Source organism: Engystomops pustulosus, chromosome 7 (genome assembly GCF_040894005.1).
Source record: "Engystomops pustulosus chromosome 7, aEngPut4.maternal, whole genome shotgun sequence".
NCBI lineage: Eukaryota > Metazoa > Chordata > Amphibia > Anura > Leptodactylidae > Engystomops > Engystomops pustulosus.
In genome coordinates this window covers 46567688-46584645 of record NC_092417.1, presented here as the reverse complement: position 1 = coordinate 46584645, position 16958 = coordinate 46567688, and the positions used below count along the sequence as shown (strand labels likewise).

The 16958-nt window shown below is 41.9% G+C and overlaps 1 protein-coding gene across 2 annotated transcripts; it reads right to left on the bottom strand.

The window, feature by feature from the left end:
* Positions 1-156: 156 nt before the first annotated feature.
* On the bottom strand, positions 157-16379 carry ACTR10 (actin related protein 10). Of its 2 annotated transcripts, none has more exons than XM_072115768.1 (13): positions 16215-16379; positions 13618-13690; positions 12385-12467; positions 10962-11070; positions 10024-10131; positions 8932-8999; positions 7399-7478; positions 6917-6952; positions 5134-5213; positions 4981-5054; positions 4000-4081; positions 2872-3073; positions 157-893 (listed from the first exon to the last, which is right to left on the bottom strand). In XM_072115768.1, exons 1-13 carry the CDS (start codon positions 16289-16291, stop codon positions 712-714), a joined length of 1254 nt encoding a protein of 417 aa, XP_071971869.1. In that variant the 5' UTR covers positions 16292-16379; the 3' UTR covers positions 157-711. The 2 variants fall into 2 exon arrangements, with proteins under 2 accessions (XP_071971869.1, XP_071971870.1); XM_072115769.1 differs by lacking the exon at positions 16215-16379 and adding an exon at positions 15934-15986.
* Positions 16380-16958: the final 579 nt, after the last annotated feature.

Sequence of the window (16958 nt, the reverse complement as noted above, 5' to 3'; positions counted from 1 at the left end):
GTAGGTTTACTTTAATGAGAAATTGACATTTTTGTGGGGGTGCACCCAGCATTGTATTCATTTCATTTTATGAAATTCCTGGAAAGCCCCTTTAAATATAAAAACTTGAAGAAAATGTCGCTATCCTGTTAAGAAGTAAAATTCATACACAGTAAAATGAACATAGTTATGCGATTGTTTATTGTGTAGATACCAGGTGAATACAAATACAACGTGTGGAAACATTAACCTGTGGCTACCACTAAAAGGCCAAGTATTAACTAATGTCCCATCTCCTTAGACTTATATAGCAACATTTATACTCACATAGGGAACACAGCCAAGCGCTTTATCCAAGAACAAGTGCATTTTAAAGAAGACCTCTCATGGGTAAAGGCAGCAATTCTCTATTATATTAGTAAACAGAACATCATAAACCTATAGGCTGCACCACAGCAAAGACCCATAGGTATCCCAAAATATGTGCCTGCACCATGTAGCCAACAGGTCCACTGTATGATCAGTGCTCACATGAAGGAATGCTGAAGCCCTGCAAGTAATATTACATGGTTTCATAATACTCAGGAGCTCATGGAATATGACTACCTACAGTTATGCTGTGTAAACAAGGAAAATTATTTCATACAAATATACACAAGCCTGGTTAGCGATAACAAATATAATAAATATTGGGATTTTGCGTAGTCTTTTTGCAGATTTCTGGTGCAGTCTTCACTTCTCAGTAGAAAATGCTCTCTTCATCATCGGAGGTGCAGACTTTCCAACATCAAACATCATTTCAAGAGGAGGATTGTTAAGGCAGCACCAGTCCGGAATACGGCCGGTCTGATTGTAATATTCTTTAGACACAGAGCGGCTTCCGAGGATATCCTGCAGAGCTCCAAATATTGCTCCTGGGTGGGAAATAAAGATTAAGAATAATGTGGTGCAAATTGAATAAATGCACATGAAGTGTTTTACCAGTTGATAGTTTAGTGAATACATAGTATACTAAACAATTACACATGGTGCACTGTACAGCCATCCTGGGGGACTCTAACCATCACCATATTATTAGCCTATCCAGAAAAGGGACGTCACCAAGGATTCTATGACAGCATATTGAAAAAAAACTTACAAAACATAAGAAATAATTGTACAAATACCAGTTTGTCAAAGTTTATTGATACTGGCCCCTTCAGTTAAGCAATAGATTTAATATAACCAAATGACTCCGAGGGCACAATGACAGCTCCTGCAGAAAGTCATTATTTGTCTGGGGTTAGGGAAGAAGGCGACTCCTGTGTACAATATTGCAGCTTAATTCATTAGTGTTAAAGGGATTGTCCAGTAATAAAAACAAAAGCTTTATATATGACGGGGGGGGGGGGGGGTTACACAAACCATATACAGTACAAGCAGAAACACTACATTCATACATTATACAAGTGAATAAGCATGTACACAGTGTTCACATGTAGATCAGACATTGCACATACAAAAATAGCACAATGCACACAGCACATTACCTATACTTGCTTCTCACAGTGTTGTTTCTACATGATATAGATGAGGACACACGCTTTCACTAATAAATGCTGCTGGGTGCTGTTGCCCTCTCTTTTAAATGCAAGCTGCCCCCTGCATGAGGTTGCGTTCACGCCTGGCGTTTACATTGTGTTTTGAAATGCAATACAACAGCTGGGGGAGGAGATTGTGCCCAATTCCATTGTTAACATTTGTGTTTACAAAACAAAACTGTTACCACAATGGTGACACTTACATTAACATCGAGTTTTTTAAATGCAAATGTTGACAGCAAAGTAATTAGTCAAATCTTCTTGGCTCAGCTGTTGTGTTACGCTTTAAAACGCAAAGTAAACACCACGGTGAACACAGCTTTACCCTCTCCGCTGCTTTAGAAGGTCATGTGACCGGAGCCTGTACTGAATAACTGAGCTATGGTCACATAACCTATCAGGCGGAGGGCTGCAGCATCGACCCCAATATAGGGAGAGGGGAGATGAGACCTGCTTAAAATATGTTTGAGGCTTTTCTGAATGAAAAAAAAAAACCTGCCTCTACAAACGTTAGTAGAGGCATCAACGTCATCTCTGCAGCCCCCTCCCCCCATTTTTAAATTCCCGGACAACCCCTTTAAAACCAACCACCTAAAAAGGTAACAAAACCTATTAACACTCACCCCAACTCCTCTTCACCTAGACCCTCGCACTGTCCGGGCTACTAACTTTAATTAGTAGCCCGGAGTGTGGAGACAAGATGTCCGGCACTCTGGGCTGCTAATTATGCACGCCCCGCACCTCCCTCTCCCATGCTGGGAGCATGGGAGAGTCAGGTGATGTCACGCGAGAGGTGTATATTCACACCTATCGTGTCACGCCACCTCCCTCAGCATAGGAGACGGAGGAGAGGGAGGAGCGGGGGTGTGCATAATTAGCAGCCCGGATCGCCAGACATCTTGTCCCAGCGCTGCTAATTATAATTTTTGCATGTTTTCTAGGTGATCCCAGCGTGTCAAGACTAGCGACGGACAGCGCCGGGATCAAGGTGAAGAGGAGCTAGGGTGAGTATTAATTAATGTGAGTAAAATTAATGTTTTTTTAGGTGGATGGTTTCCTTTAATCTGCAATAGCGGATAAATACAGCAACCCTTTGACACTAACAGAGCTGATGCGACATGTGACCAGCCAATCACTGGTCACAGCAGCCACATGCCAGATATACCCGAGTGACCACCGACTTTCTAAAGACTTTTTTCTCTACACTGCCTGGGTAAAGCCTTGACTAGATTCTCATAAAGATGCTCTCAATTGAGATGAGGGCAATATTGAGCAGACAACACTTCATCTCCTACAAGTGAGAATACATTACCTCCCAGCCAGGCCACGCAGTTTGGCTTTGCAGGTGGACTATGCACCTTGAAGGTCTTGGTGGCGAGGGCTTCTTTATATTTTGGCTTTTCCACCAGGTATCGAATCTCGGCCATTAACCGGTGAAGAAATCCTGGCAGCATTGCTGTGCCTCCGATGACCACAATGTTTTCAGATAGTTGTTTCCTGGTATCTATAGGGCACTGACACACAAGAGGGCGAGATCATAAACATTCACCTTGTGATCTGTGACACATCTAGTATATACAGTGGGTACGTAAAGTATTCAGACTCCTTTAACCTTTTCACTCTTTGTTTCATTGCAGCCAAATGGCAAGATCAAAAAAGTTCTTATTTTTTCTCATTAATGAGCACTCTGTACACTCCATCCTGACGGAAATGAAACGTAGATATTTTTGCCACTTTATTAAACAAGAAAATTAAGTATTCAGCCCCTTTGCTCAGCTTTTGAGCTACTACAGTAGCGGTGCTGCAGTCCGGCCAGCAGACAGGGAGTCCTTAGATCATATTGCTGTATGATGCAAGGACTAATGTTTACTGCACTGTGTTCAGTCCTGAGGATCAGACCAACACATGGGTCCATTTCCACGGGCCAAACTAGTTTGTGTACAGATGGTTTTACATACCAAAAACCAACTTCAAAGTGTGCAGTATATCTACAGCAGGTTATGCAGAGGATTTTATAATGTATCATAACTTTCAGCAGCTTTGTCAGAGAAAAACAAGCCCATAATAGGTGCCATTGGGATCCTCATCCGCAGCTCTTTTCACGGTGTAAAAGCAACAGGATTATAATGAAAATGGCATAACGTGATCTGCAGATTTGAGGCAAAGGACTCATTGGATTAAATTAGTAGGTCTCCAGCTCCTATACAGACTTATGCGTTTCTATAGTTGGATACAACTGACATCCCTGTGTAGTCTGATCCCGCAGTATTCCCTACCTCTTGCGCACATATGTTTGGTTGGCTGAAGGTACCAGCGGGCTTGTTTGCTGCCCAAAGGACAAATGGTCTTCACAGGAGCTTTATACACATGTTATACTATTTCTAAAGAGGATTATGTGCAAAGAAGATTTGTACTCTATCAATAATGAAGGCTGTGTTACCTGTACAAGCGAGTCTAGTATTAAAGTGGCAACAGACTCCTCTTCATTGTCCTGCTCAAACAACAGCTCTACCACAGAGTCTCTGCAGAGAAAACAGCACATTATAGAGAAACTGCACAAAGTCCTGGACACCTTCATCTTGAGCATTCGACAGAAGTCAGAAACCACTACCACATGATAAAGAAGCTCAAACTAAAAATTGCATGCGAGATGCAAAAGAATAAAAAAAGACAACGCTCCAGTGAAAATGTTGTTAATTTTTTCCAATATACTTTCTGTATCAGCCCCCCACAGTTTTCTAGATCTCTGCTTGCTGTCCTTCTATAGGAAGCTTCATTATTTACTTGCTGTGGATAAAAACTGGTCCCTGGTCATGTGATGTCACCCAGGTGCACGACATATCACAGAGTAATCAGAGCTGTGTGTTATACCGAGTCGTGCACCTGTGTGACATCACATGACCAGGGATATAACAAACCGTGCACCTGAAGGACATCATATGACCAGGGACCGGTTTTTATACACTAGAACTAAACAATGAAGCTTCCTATAGCTTGACAGCAAGCAGAGATCTAGAAAACAGTTAATAAATTGATAAAGAAAGTGTATATCGGAAAATTATATCAATTATTTGCTGAAATTGGACAATGCCTTTAAGTATCACCCCTTTTGTGGTTGTATGAAGAGGCTTACTTGCGCTCAGGAAAGAAATTTTCTTGTAAGCCATTGTCCGCCCACTTATGAATTTTATTTGTTTGTAATAAAAACATCCAGGAATATCCACATTAGTGAGAATAGAAGAAAATGGAGGCAAACTCTCCAGCTTGGTAATTGGTTCTTGTATGCGCGTGTGTGGCAGCATGTATTAAAAAACAAGTCAACCGTATGGTGCATTATATGTGAAATACAAGGGTTTCTATGGCCCTTTTCACATTCTGTATCAAAAGACACCAAATTTCACTCAAATAAACGGCATCAAACCTGATGGCTCCTTTCACATGCAGAATCTTCTGTCCATCCAGTGGGTAGTCAACATCAGGGGGTGGTTCAGGACGCTGGGAAAAAAAAATAACATGCTTAATCTAAAATATTAGATAAGTTGAAGATTATGATGAATTCAGAAAAGAAACCTACCTCAGAGCTGCCATCAATGTTGAATCTGGCAGCCTGGATTTTCAGTCCTCGCTGCAGGTCACTTACAAAACAAACACGAACTGCAACCGTATAATAGAAAGAATCCCCGTCAGCAAAATGACCCGATATACGCAAGTAATAAACGTGATGTCACTGGTCTGTCAGGGAAAGCTTAAAAAAAATTTTTTTTCTAGTAAAAAAGGCTTAAAGTGGTTGCCAGGAATAGCGAAACTCCCTAGGGGTTGGGAGAGGGGTGACCAAAAAACCAAAAATGTACTTCCCTTGCTCTGGCTCCAGGAGACCACCGCAGCATTGGCACTGGGAGGGGGGGGGGGGGATATTATTTTGTTTCCACCTCCCTGAATATTTGCCCTATCAGGTACTTCAGGACAACACAGTGTATGAGCCAAGCCAGGCACCCATTACTTGACATTGATGGCCTATCCCGACTACTGAGACATCGATTAATTCGCAAGATACAGGTTTAGCTGTCGGTGAATACAATGTAGTTTTTCATTCACAGGTTTTGTATACAGCAAGTCCTGCTCTCATCTCAATTCAAGATAATGTTCTTTGAACTTAGAGGGAACCCGTCAGCAGAAACCAGTTTGTTTTCGAGCAGATTAACACCTTTCAGATTATCAGATTATCAGTTTCTTTCATGGTTCATTGTGACATCATCCAGACAATCAAATTTGAAGTGGGATGTAAAATGGTTGTATTTAGTCATGGAGAGCTCAGCACTGAGGTCAAGCTCTCCCCCGCCTCTGAATTCCCTCTCCGTTGTAATGGACATCACACATCAGTCTGGAAAGACCGTTATGATGTCACCGGATGCTGGACGGTCAGTTACAGTTCTGATGGGGGAGAACTTTACTTCAATGCTGAGCGCTTCACCTCTTTGACAACCAAGTTACATCTCACTTCATAGTTGATGCTCTAGAAGGTGTTATGCTGTTTGACAACACACTGGTAGTGAACACCAATACAATGAACAGGGGGCATAGACACATTGTACCCCCACTCAAATCACACCAAAACAATATATATATAGAAAGCATAAAATAACACTTGTATTAGATCAAATCAAACAAATCAACAACATACATAGAAAGGGGGAGAATTATCAGAAGTGTCTGAGAGCAGAACTCATCTGCTGTTTATAGAGCGGTTTATAAAATTATACCTGAGCTCTGATTGCTTTTCATGGGCAACTAGAAGATTTATTTCAGAGACACTTCTGATAAATCTACCTAAAAGAGTCCATCAATGGTGAAATAACTAAATATTCATGATAAATAGATCACAAGAACCTATATAGAGGTTCTAGTCCTCAGAACAAGTCAAGGTATTTGCTTACAAACAGGTATTGCAGTTTACCCAGATGAATAACAGAGGACAAGGGACAAACACTAAATCCATATACAGGCATGTACAGACCAGAAGTGGACACCACCCAACACATGTTTTGCCTTGCTTTGTCAGGTCTGTATATACCTGTGTATGTATCATATGTGTCCCTTGTCCTCAGTTATACCTCTGGGTAAACCGCACAATGTCACAATACAATTGTTTGCTACAATGTATCAGTGCAGGCCATTTCACTTTCCACTCCTAGACTGGACACAATCACAACCAGATGAGCTGAGAGCAGGACTTGATATGTACAGGTCCAATCAGCTAAAAACTGGTGGCAATTGTTATCCAGTGTAGTCACACCAAGGCAGAAAAGCAGCCGATTTCTTTATTAGGTTAATATCGAATATCATATTATGTTTCTTACCTTTAATATCTTCCACTACTTCTTCTGGTACGCTGCCTATAAAGGGACAAAACAACTGTCAATACAAACAGTCTCAGTGACGATACAACCTACATGTATCACACAGTGATAAATAAAGATGGGATTGAACAAAACTGTTCTAAAAGCAGAAAACTTGATATAATAAAACAGAGGATGGCAACATACATGTTCAGGTCCTACTTGTCCAGCAGCGTAATTGCAACATTTTCAGACGCTCTCAGTTTACCGCAGTGAAGACATAACATCCATGTGACCTCGGTATCCAATCACCGGTCTCCGCAGTATCGCGTTGTACATTTTAGCCTCACCCCTAGCATTTGACTATTGTGATCATTTTCCTCATTGCCGACTAGTGAAGTGGCAGCACTGAAGCAGGGGAATATTGCATTTTCTTTGTATTATATCAACTTTCCTCCTGTTCTAACTTTTCTTTTAATCCTAGAACCTATGTGTATCCTTACTCATCACAGACGGGAGGCTCTGCTCCTTGGCTGTCCCTGTATCGGCAGTGCACTGCTCCAACAACTGAGCCTCCAGCTCTCTGTATAGAAGAGGAAAAACTGAGTTTACAATCACAGAGATGCAGACAAAACCTGGGACTAACAGAATATTCATAATAAACATTAATAGACATCGCGGAGGAAGCTCTAGAAGCAATTTATTATTCGTGAGGCTCCATAATGCAAGCATGGTTCACCTCCGGGTATCAAACCTGTGTCTCTCCCAGTCCAGTACTACTCAAAATGACAGGAATTTGTAGTGTTGCAATACATAGAAAGCCACAGATTGGATACCAGTGACTTACCTGGAATCACTCATATCATAAACACCTCTGTAATCGATGCCTTGGCACATACTTAAAGGGGTTGGCCACTTTCTAATACACATTGTAATGTACCTGTATATGCCTGTAATATGTACATATTCCTTCACCTTGCTCAGCCTTTCCCTGTTCTCAACATGCTGCCCTCTGCATATATACACAGCTTCCTGTTTCTTATTCCTTCAGTCATCCTAACGGCGTCATCCAGTGGGTCTCTCTCACACACAGTCCGGCTCACTGACAGACTAAGGGAGAGGGTAGGGGGAAGAGCAGGATGAGTCATAATCTCCTGCTGCAGCTCCTCCTACTCATCAGTGCACAGACATGTAAACCAAGGATCCAGAGAGTTTGCAGACAGCACAAATGTAAGTATAGGAATGCTGAATCACTTAATGAACATCCATGGATTATTATTATTAAGGCAGTAATGGTTCATGGGCAACTTATGTAAAAGAGTGGCCAACCCCTTTAACATGGAGCTGGGCACAGAACATATGTATCTAGCACCAGACACTAGTGAGGATCATAATATTGAGGGTTAAATGAAAAACACTGCTCTTTGGGAATAGCGAAAGCTACAGAAACAATTGTAGCAGTGTTGAAATCAGGGAACACTACTTATCAAAGCTTTAAGGAAATTTGGTGGAGGTGGCAAAAGGTCCAAAGTTTTATTAGGACACGTCAACACCTCTTAAAGGGGGTTTTTCAGTTATCACAACCTCCGTTCATATAGTCAGTTATGAGAGTCTGAAAAGGGGCCCATGCTTGAGACTAAGATGAGGAAAGAGCGCCTCCTTATGGACCTGCAGGTGAGTGCAAGCAATATAACCTGACATTGATTTTGTTGAGTATTTGAATGATCATCCCTTTAAACTTATATCCTGTTCCCATTAACTGTTAATTAGACAAAGCTCTAAATCTATGAGCCGTAGAAGGCTTTGGGTAGTAGAGATAAAACAGCTCGTCATTTTTTTAAGCACCTAGTTAACCATTCAAAGCAACCAGAATACAAATCCAATGTAATAAGGTTTCTTTTTCACACTGATTGACAAAGGGGCAAAAACTTGATGTGAAAGAAATAGAACACATAAAAACAATAAATTGGTGTCACTTCTAATGTTTGTATTCACTTAATAACGTATTGTGAATAAAGCTTTATCTCAGCACTTACTTGTGAATTGCTTTTCCACCCAAGGGAAGGGCTCCCCAGCAGCTCAGAATAGGAATACCTTCATATATCTAACACTTGTAAAGGAGAAAACCTCTACAGAAATGTCCTGGCTGTAACAACATCAACATGTATCAACAGGTATAGCCAAAAATGAAGCAGCAGCATGACTATTAAGCAGAAATACTTGTGGTTTCCGTTCCAATCAATGGATTCTACTAACCACTAACTGTGAAAAAGTCAATGCAGATTAAAACTGACTGCACAGAACATGTTTGGCCCATGGAAACGTACCCATTGCTGGTCAGATCCCAGGCAATGAGCGGTGCAGTGGATGGGAGTCCTTGAATAATACAGACATAGGATTTTTGAGCCCCCGGGTGAACAGCTGCGCCAACATTGTAACAGCAAATATTGGTTCTGCTTTATGGCTTTTTGTATGATGCAAGGACCCTCCTCCACTGCATTGTACTCAGTCCGCTACGTTGGGGGGAGATCCCGAATAGTTTATCCCGCTGTATACTCATACAGTGGGTAAAGTCCTCTGGTTCAGCATTTCCTCAGCAGCCAGTGATTTGTAGCTGCCAATGTTCAGGGGGTCTCCAATGACATCACTGGGAAACACCCACAGTATAAGTTCAGTGGACATCAGGGATGGCATCTGTCCCCCATAGCATGTGATGGCTTCCACTGAAAGTATACTTTTTCTTTTACCATCATAAATGGGAGGTATACAGGCAAATAAGATGCCTGTCAGTATGTCTATGAACACAATCAGCATGTAGACCAGGAGCTATAATGCCATACACACAGAATGTGTCTAGAAAATGACGTAAAACTGGCAACCATTTTCAACAATAGTTGCTAGGCATGACAGAAAATTACCAGAAATATTGTTCAACCTTCGCCAATGGTCACTAAACACAAATACATCAATGGCCATCACAGTGGTTCACCTATCAACCTCCTATCTAAAGCGAATGTACAACCTACAGATTTTGTGATCCGATAATTTCCTAGAATTCAGGGTTTCAGCAAGAAATTAATGTACAGTGTCCTAAGACTACACATATAATCACTAACAAGAGAGGATACAGGTAGAACAAGCGTCTCCCGATAGCCACAGTCCAAGACTATTGCAGAATTGAGACCAAGTGTCATCAGAGACATCAGATGTCCTGGAGCAAACAGCACAGATGGAACCTGCCAGGGACAAGAAGACTGGTGAGATGCTACCAGCACATACTGGGATGTCTACAAGCCATGACACATGCAGTTCTTATTAATGCAGTTTGTAAATCCAAAAAAATCATAAAAAAGGACAGAAAGTATAAAAGACTAATTTTTCTAACCTACTACTGGCTAAGTGACAGCTTCCTTAGTGGATCATAGAAATGCACACTGAACTAAACTGCAGACTAATCTGCAGTCCCAACTGGATAGCTTTCAATCGCACCAGTCCCCAGGACTAGATGACTGCATGTCAGCATAAAAAATATATATATATTTTTTTTTAAATGCTGAATCATTTCCCACAAGCTTAATGTTCCATAACATTATAACTGCAGATTAAAAAAAATAAATACATCTGCTCGGCTCCTCTTGCTCTATAACATGCTCAATCTGCTCAGCTCCCCCGGGTCCATGAAGTGCTGCCTGCAGATAGGACACTATGTACAATCTGCTCAGCTCCTCCTGCTCTATAACATGCTGCATGCAGATAGGACATTATATGCAATCTGCTCAGCTCCTCCAGCTCTATAACGTGCTGTCTGCAGATAGGACACTATATACAATCTGCTCAGCTCCCCCGGGTCCATAACGTGGTGCCTGCAGATAGGACACTATGTACAATATGCTCAGATCTTCAGCGACAGTCACATGATCCATAAAAACAGTAAATATGAGTGTGAACTGCACACAACCATAGTTGCTCTTGTAAACTAAAGACCTTCCTCAGAAATGCCATTAAATCAAGTAGCATTTTTTTAATGTATTACTTAACTTAATTTCTTAACCTCAAAGTTTCTTACCTCAAAATACTTGAAAAGAACCCGTGTAAGAGTCTCTCTGAAGTGGGATGGGGAAAGTACAGATTCAATCAAGACAACGCGGCGGTCACGAGGATTCACCAACAAGTGCCTGGAGGAAGTATAAGGAAATGCTTGTGACCACAGCAGACATGGGGGACATAAATAACAGTCCTAACACTTGTGCCATTTCTTATAGTTAGTTTTGTATGTTGTCTTGCAAAAGCAGGGACATCATATATTGCATGACTACAGCATAACCTCTTCTTAAAGGGAGGACTCACTCCCTTTAAGAGGGCAGCGTGTTTCTTTCCAATCAGGTAATTGGGAAGAAAGGATAAGCAGCGTTTTGGACGTTAATGGAAAATGGCCGATGACTTTCATTCCCTTGTGTTCTATTTAATGAATTATACAGCGCTGCATCTGGCTTGACTTCAGCTTCTGTCCGGTGATCTCAACACTTTGTATAATACATAAAAATGAAGATTATTAATGACAAACAGGAAACCCAGGGAAGGTCATCCGAAAGTGGAGCTAAAGCCAAGTAAACACTCTTGATATATGATAATGCAGAGTGCAATTCATCAGCTGCCTCTACCTTTGTTGTCCAAACACATGTCAACAGGGGGAATAATTTCAACACGTTATGATTCCAACTATGTACAATCTGAACTCGGCCAAAACCTGTCGTCATGTAAAAATAACCTTTTTGATGACAGGTTGCATTGAAATTGAGTCTACCACCTCCCCAAAGGTTACAATCTGTTGGTAACATGTAATAGAGAAATGCACTGCGCTTTCCAAAATACCTTTATTATCTCTGTTTGTTATGCTAAATCTGAGAAATGCCCATTTTTAATCTGTATGATAATGAGGCAGTTGGTCCACTCGGGCCACTACTATTCCTGTCTGAACCAGTACCTTCTCTGTCAGGTAAAGAGGAGATTGTCTTGTGAGAAGCACGGGAGACACTAGGAGGGAAGCGATTTAGGCAGGAAATGCAGTGCTGTAGGTGAGGAGGAAACAACCCGAGTGCACCAATTCCCTCATGTGAAATTAAATGGGAATATCTTGGAAATAGTATAATGGACAGATACAAGTATCAGAAATTGCAGTGTATTTCTCCAGGTAATACTGCTTATTGGAGGCGCTAGACACCATTGAAGTCATATTGGGCAGCAAAGGAGGACTTGAAGTCTGCCATTCTGCCAATAACAGGGGAGTCCCAGCTGATAACAATAAATACATAAGAGGGCAATTAACACACAGCAAATTTGTTGCAGAAATTATTCTGTTCCATTTTTTCTAGAAATGAACGAGCTTTCAATAAAACTACCTCATTCGGGGAGGATTTTTTTTAGTTACAGAAATTTCTGCAATAAATCCGCATCATGTGAATCAATGACAACAATTCGACAGCACTTACCTGAAATACAGCATGTGAATGAACTCGATCAGGTAGGAATACAGCTCCTCTGTATTGATGTGATACTGGACAACCTTTATTGGCTGGAATAGAAAAATACTGCTGATCTACACCTGTTTATAAGAAATATGCAACAAAAAGTAGAATAAGCAGATATGAGCCTTGTGCTCAGCGCCTGGTGGGTCGCGCGCTTCTTATGGGAGTTCACATCTTGGTAACTTCTTAATATTCTTTTATTTGCATTAGTTATTGTCAAAACCAATAAGGTATCATAGAAAGATTTGCAGCACTTCTGTGTGTTCTACCTCTCCCAGTTGAAGCTCAAAAGTAACTGATGTGAACTAGTCCTTCTGGAACATAAAACACATAATTTTGCCTCAGTCTGCACTGAACATGGCATGTGATGGAAAACTTTGACAAACAATTTTTTAATAGCTGCAGTAATTTATCCTGCATTGGTTAACCAGAGCCGCACTGATAGGAACAATACCGTATTCTGCACTATGCCATCCAGTGCAGTCATTGTGAAAGAACATACAAACACTTATTAACAAAAATACACCTTTTCACAGATATAATTCCAACCTGTCTCCTTCAGTCCTGGTGTTAACAGTTTTTGTTTGTTCCTAGATCCGACCGTAAACTCCTTACTATGGTCGGACAATTCCCTGTAGCTTATCTTGCATTGCAGGAGAAGGGGGAGGGGTAGGAGGCAGACAGCACTAAAGACACAGGCATTTCCTGGATCAGCCGTGCTTCTACAGCAGCCTGGAGAGGACACAGGAGCAGCTGCTCAACAAAGAAGATAAAATCTGGATCCAGGGGAGAGGGTGACATAGCAGTGTTGACTCTCTTTTATTGATTAGGTGAGGCAACAGGTGACCACCACTGAGTTATAGAAGCTAAAACAGCAATAAAACCAAGTACAATTGCAAAAAAATGCAGTAAAGGGTCAAAAATGATCTTTATTGTGTAAACACCACTAGGGGGTTAAAAATTGAAAACTTTTTTTTGGCAAAACCCAATGTTGAAAAGTCTATATACTGCTTACTAATGGCTGTTATGATTTCACTGCTGTTAAATTAAAAATCCAAAACTAAGCAAATGAGATAATTCTCATAGGGTGACGTACCCCTAAGAACCACACAACTTAACCTTCCTCCTTGCAGAGCCTATAATAAGCCAGAACTAAGAAAACATAATAGAAACAGATCATCATCATAGAGAAAATACCTTTGCAACGCCAGGCTTTCTTATTTCGCTCCGTATGATACATCTCGGACCGCTTTCACCAGCAAATCCACACCTGTAACACAGAAATCCTTGTTACAACTTTATATGAACAATGCAAAAACTTCATCTCAGACCAATCTCAGGGAAAAGGCAATTCTATGGTCAACAGTCAGGAGGAAGTCTCCTTGTAATACTGGGATTAGCCCGGTATTTTAAAGAAAACCTGTCATAAACGCCATAAACCACCCTCTCTATGTGGGTGAATTAGGGTCTTAAATCTTCCCGCAATGCTGTGTGTGATAAGACTCTGGGTCAGTGGTGGCGGACCTATGGCACGGGTGCCAGAGGTGGCACTCGGAGCCCTCTCTGTGGGCACCCAGGCCATCACCCTGCACAAAGGTCACCATTCAGGACTCCTCCTCCTGCAGCCACAGGTAGCCCAGAATGTGCCATGTTCAGCACTATTTTAAAGTGACTTGAAGAGTAAGGGAGGAGCAAGGAGGAGTGGGCAGAGCTGGACTATTATTGAAGCCCCTTCACAGGGCCTGCGATTCATCCTGTTAAGGGGACCTTAGAGGGAAGCTACAATAATAATCTAAATTTCTCCATCTTTCTACTGTATTGGTGTCTTCAGGACACCAATACATTCAAATCTGTGACACAGCAGGGAGCAATAATTTACTTTAAATTGGCATTTGGCACTTTGTGAAAAATATGTAGCTTTCAGTTGTAGTTTGGGCACTCGGTCTCTAAAAAGTTCGCCATCACTGCTCTGGGTTCATCACGCATGCGCAGTGCAGCCGGGGTGTGCTACTTCAGCTTCAGTTAGCGAATACATACTTAAAATAAAAGTTTGCAGACTATATTGTTCTGTCTGGGTCCACTCCACCCCCAGCCGAGGATCCCTTCAGGCCACATTCACACAATGCGTTGCTTTTTTTGTTGCCTTTCCACTGTAATTTGCTAAAGCGTAAAGTAACCTCAGCATCTGATCACAAGTCAAGTCTTTGGATAATGCAGAAAAAAAACCTAAGGGTTTCAGTGTAAATGCATCTGTGATTGGGAGAAACCCTGCCTTAGGACCCCCAGCGATATTATTATATTCCTTCAAATATACAAACTTTAAATAAGGCTTGCTGCACGCAATTGGTTTGGTCCCAGTGCAAAGCTATAGGCTCATGCACACTGCTGTGGTTTCCATGTATAAGTTATAGAGAAGTTACAAACTAATGACACATGGACCACTACAAGGGGACAGTGCGTGGTCTGTGAATTCCCACGTGCAAATATGAGCAGGTTATAGGGAGGTGGGGGGTCTCAGAATTAATACATTTATCAGAACCAAAGTTCAGACAAACATCAGTTCTGATCTTTGCCCAGTGCGAAAGGCTCAATTAATGAGAAGTCGCTCATTTCCATCAAATATTTTATGAAGGCAAAAAGCCTATTGATTGTTCACATAGTAGCCCCCTAGCATGAATGGTTAGTCACCATACTGTACCTACAGCAAGATATCATGGTACATTGAAAGGGTGTCCCCGCCAAAAGCATTTATTACCTGTCCATAGGATAGGTTATGACATGTAGGGATAACAAGCTCCCTACCCCTTGTACTACGCCTCTACCAGCTGTAAGACTGAGGCTAGAAGTAGTGCGACACCAGAGGAGGCCGGGCTGTCAGGTTCAGTGACATAGACTGAATGGAGAGGCAGGATGCATGGAGAGAGGTTTGGTTCCCAGAAGAGAGACCAATGCAGACCTAGTATTTACCATGTACCCAGTGGATAGATGAGCACTTCAGGCTAGAGTCCACCCTTCTGCCCCAGACATGTGGACAATAGTCATTCTGTAGGGGCTGCTTTACAGATTCACTTGGATTTTACTTTCTAGTCCCCACATTTGCTGAGATATCAGTCCCAGTATATGATCAATGTAATCCTCTTCACTGTCAGAGAGGAGGAGCTGGCACAGAGGAGAGGCGTGTGTTATGATCTATTTGTCAGAGAAGATTAGTATAACACACCCCCTTCCAGCACCTCCTCTCTGACAGTGGAGAGGATTACAATGGTCAGATACTGGGACTGATATCTCAGCAACCGTGGGGACTAGAAAGAAAATTCAAAGTGCCCCTGACTCTGTGTAGCTGCCCCTACATTAGGGTATCACCATAGTTATCAGTAAGTTACTTACAGCTCAGGCCTGTACATTTTATTTTTACTAAATATAATGGTAGTCACGGCAGCAAATGTCAACATAAATGGAGACTACAGATACCCAGATGTCTCCCCCTGCATCACCCCATAGCCATGTACATACAATACACGGGGGCGGGCAGGACCTCCATAGTGACACATAGAAAGTGAGGGGCACTGTGGTCACGTGACAGCACCAGGACTGACCCCTCCCGGGTGCTGTAGTGCTTACATAGCGCTTCATATGCTGGAGAACTGTGATACAGAGCGGCCAGGCTCCACAGTATAAACACCAGGGATTGACCACGACTCTATGGTGCTGCGGTCCTCCCGCTGCCTGCACAGCCCGTGACGTACAATAACCAACGAGGACGCCGCGTACCACAGACATAGCCGGGTACTCACTTGGTGAACGCCTCCCCCAGATCAATGACCACCGCGGTCTTCTCTCCCCCGCTGCCCAGACCCTCGTACAGCGGCATCTCCGCTCCCGGCCGCCGCCTCACAGGATCACTGACTGCTGGGGGCGGGGCCTGTCAGGACGAGGGGCCTCACACCAGTAACTGGCTGTCCATCGCAATGCCTGCGTGGAAATACATCCAAACTGCAACGTTGTGGCAGATCATTCTACATAGACCGAGTGGCATTGTTATTAGAGTGTGAACTAGGCAGTTATCTAATATATAGCTAATTCATTACCTACTTAAAAATTTTAATTATCTTTCTATCTCTCTGTATGCCTGTCTATCTATCATATATCTCACATCTATAGAACTGTCTCTCATCTATCTATCTATCTATCTATCTATCTATCTATCTATCTATCTATCTATCTGTAACATAACTTTCTACATATTATAAAGAGTAACATATAAGTAACCACATGGGTTTTGTCTTTTAACATTAATAATAAGGATTAACAAAACATATTTTCCTACTAATATAACACATATGCTTTTCATGATGCGTTTCTTTCAAAGCATTCCAATGCACAATAGAAACGCATTATGTGAACTGAGCCTTTATAGTATATATATAGCACCCAAACACACAGTAACTATGTACAGCCCCCCCCCACACAGACTATATGCGCTGTATAATCCACTGTATATATACAGCCCCTAAACAGAGAATATATATAAGCCCCCA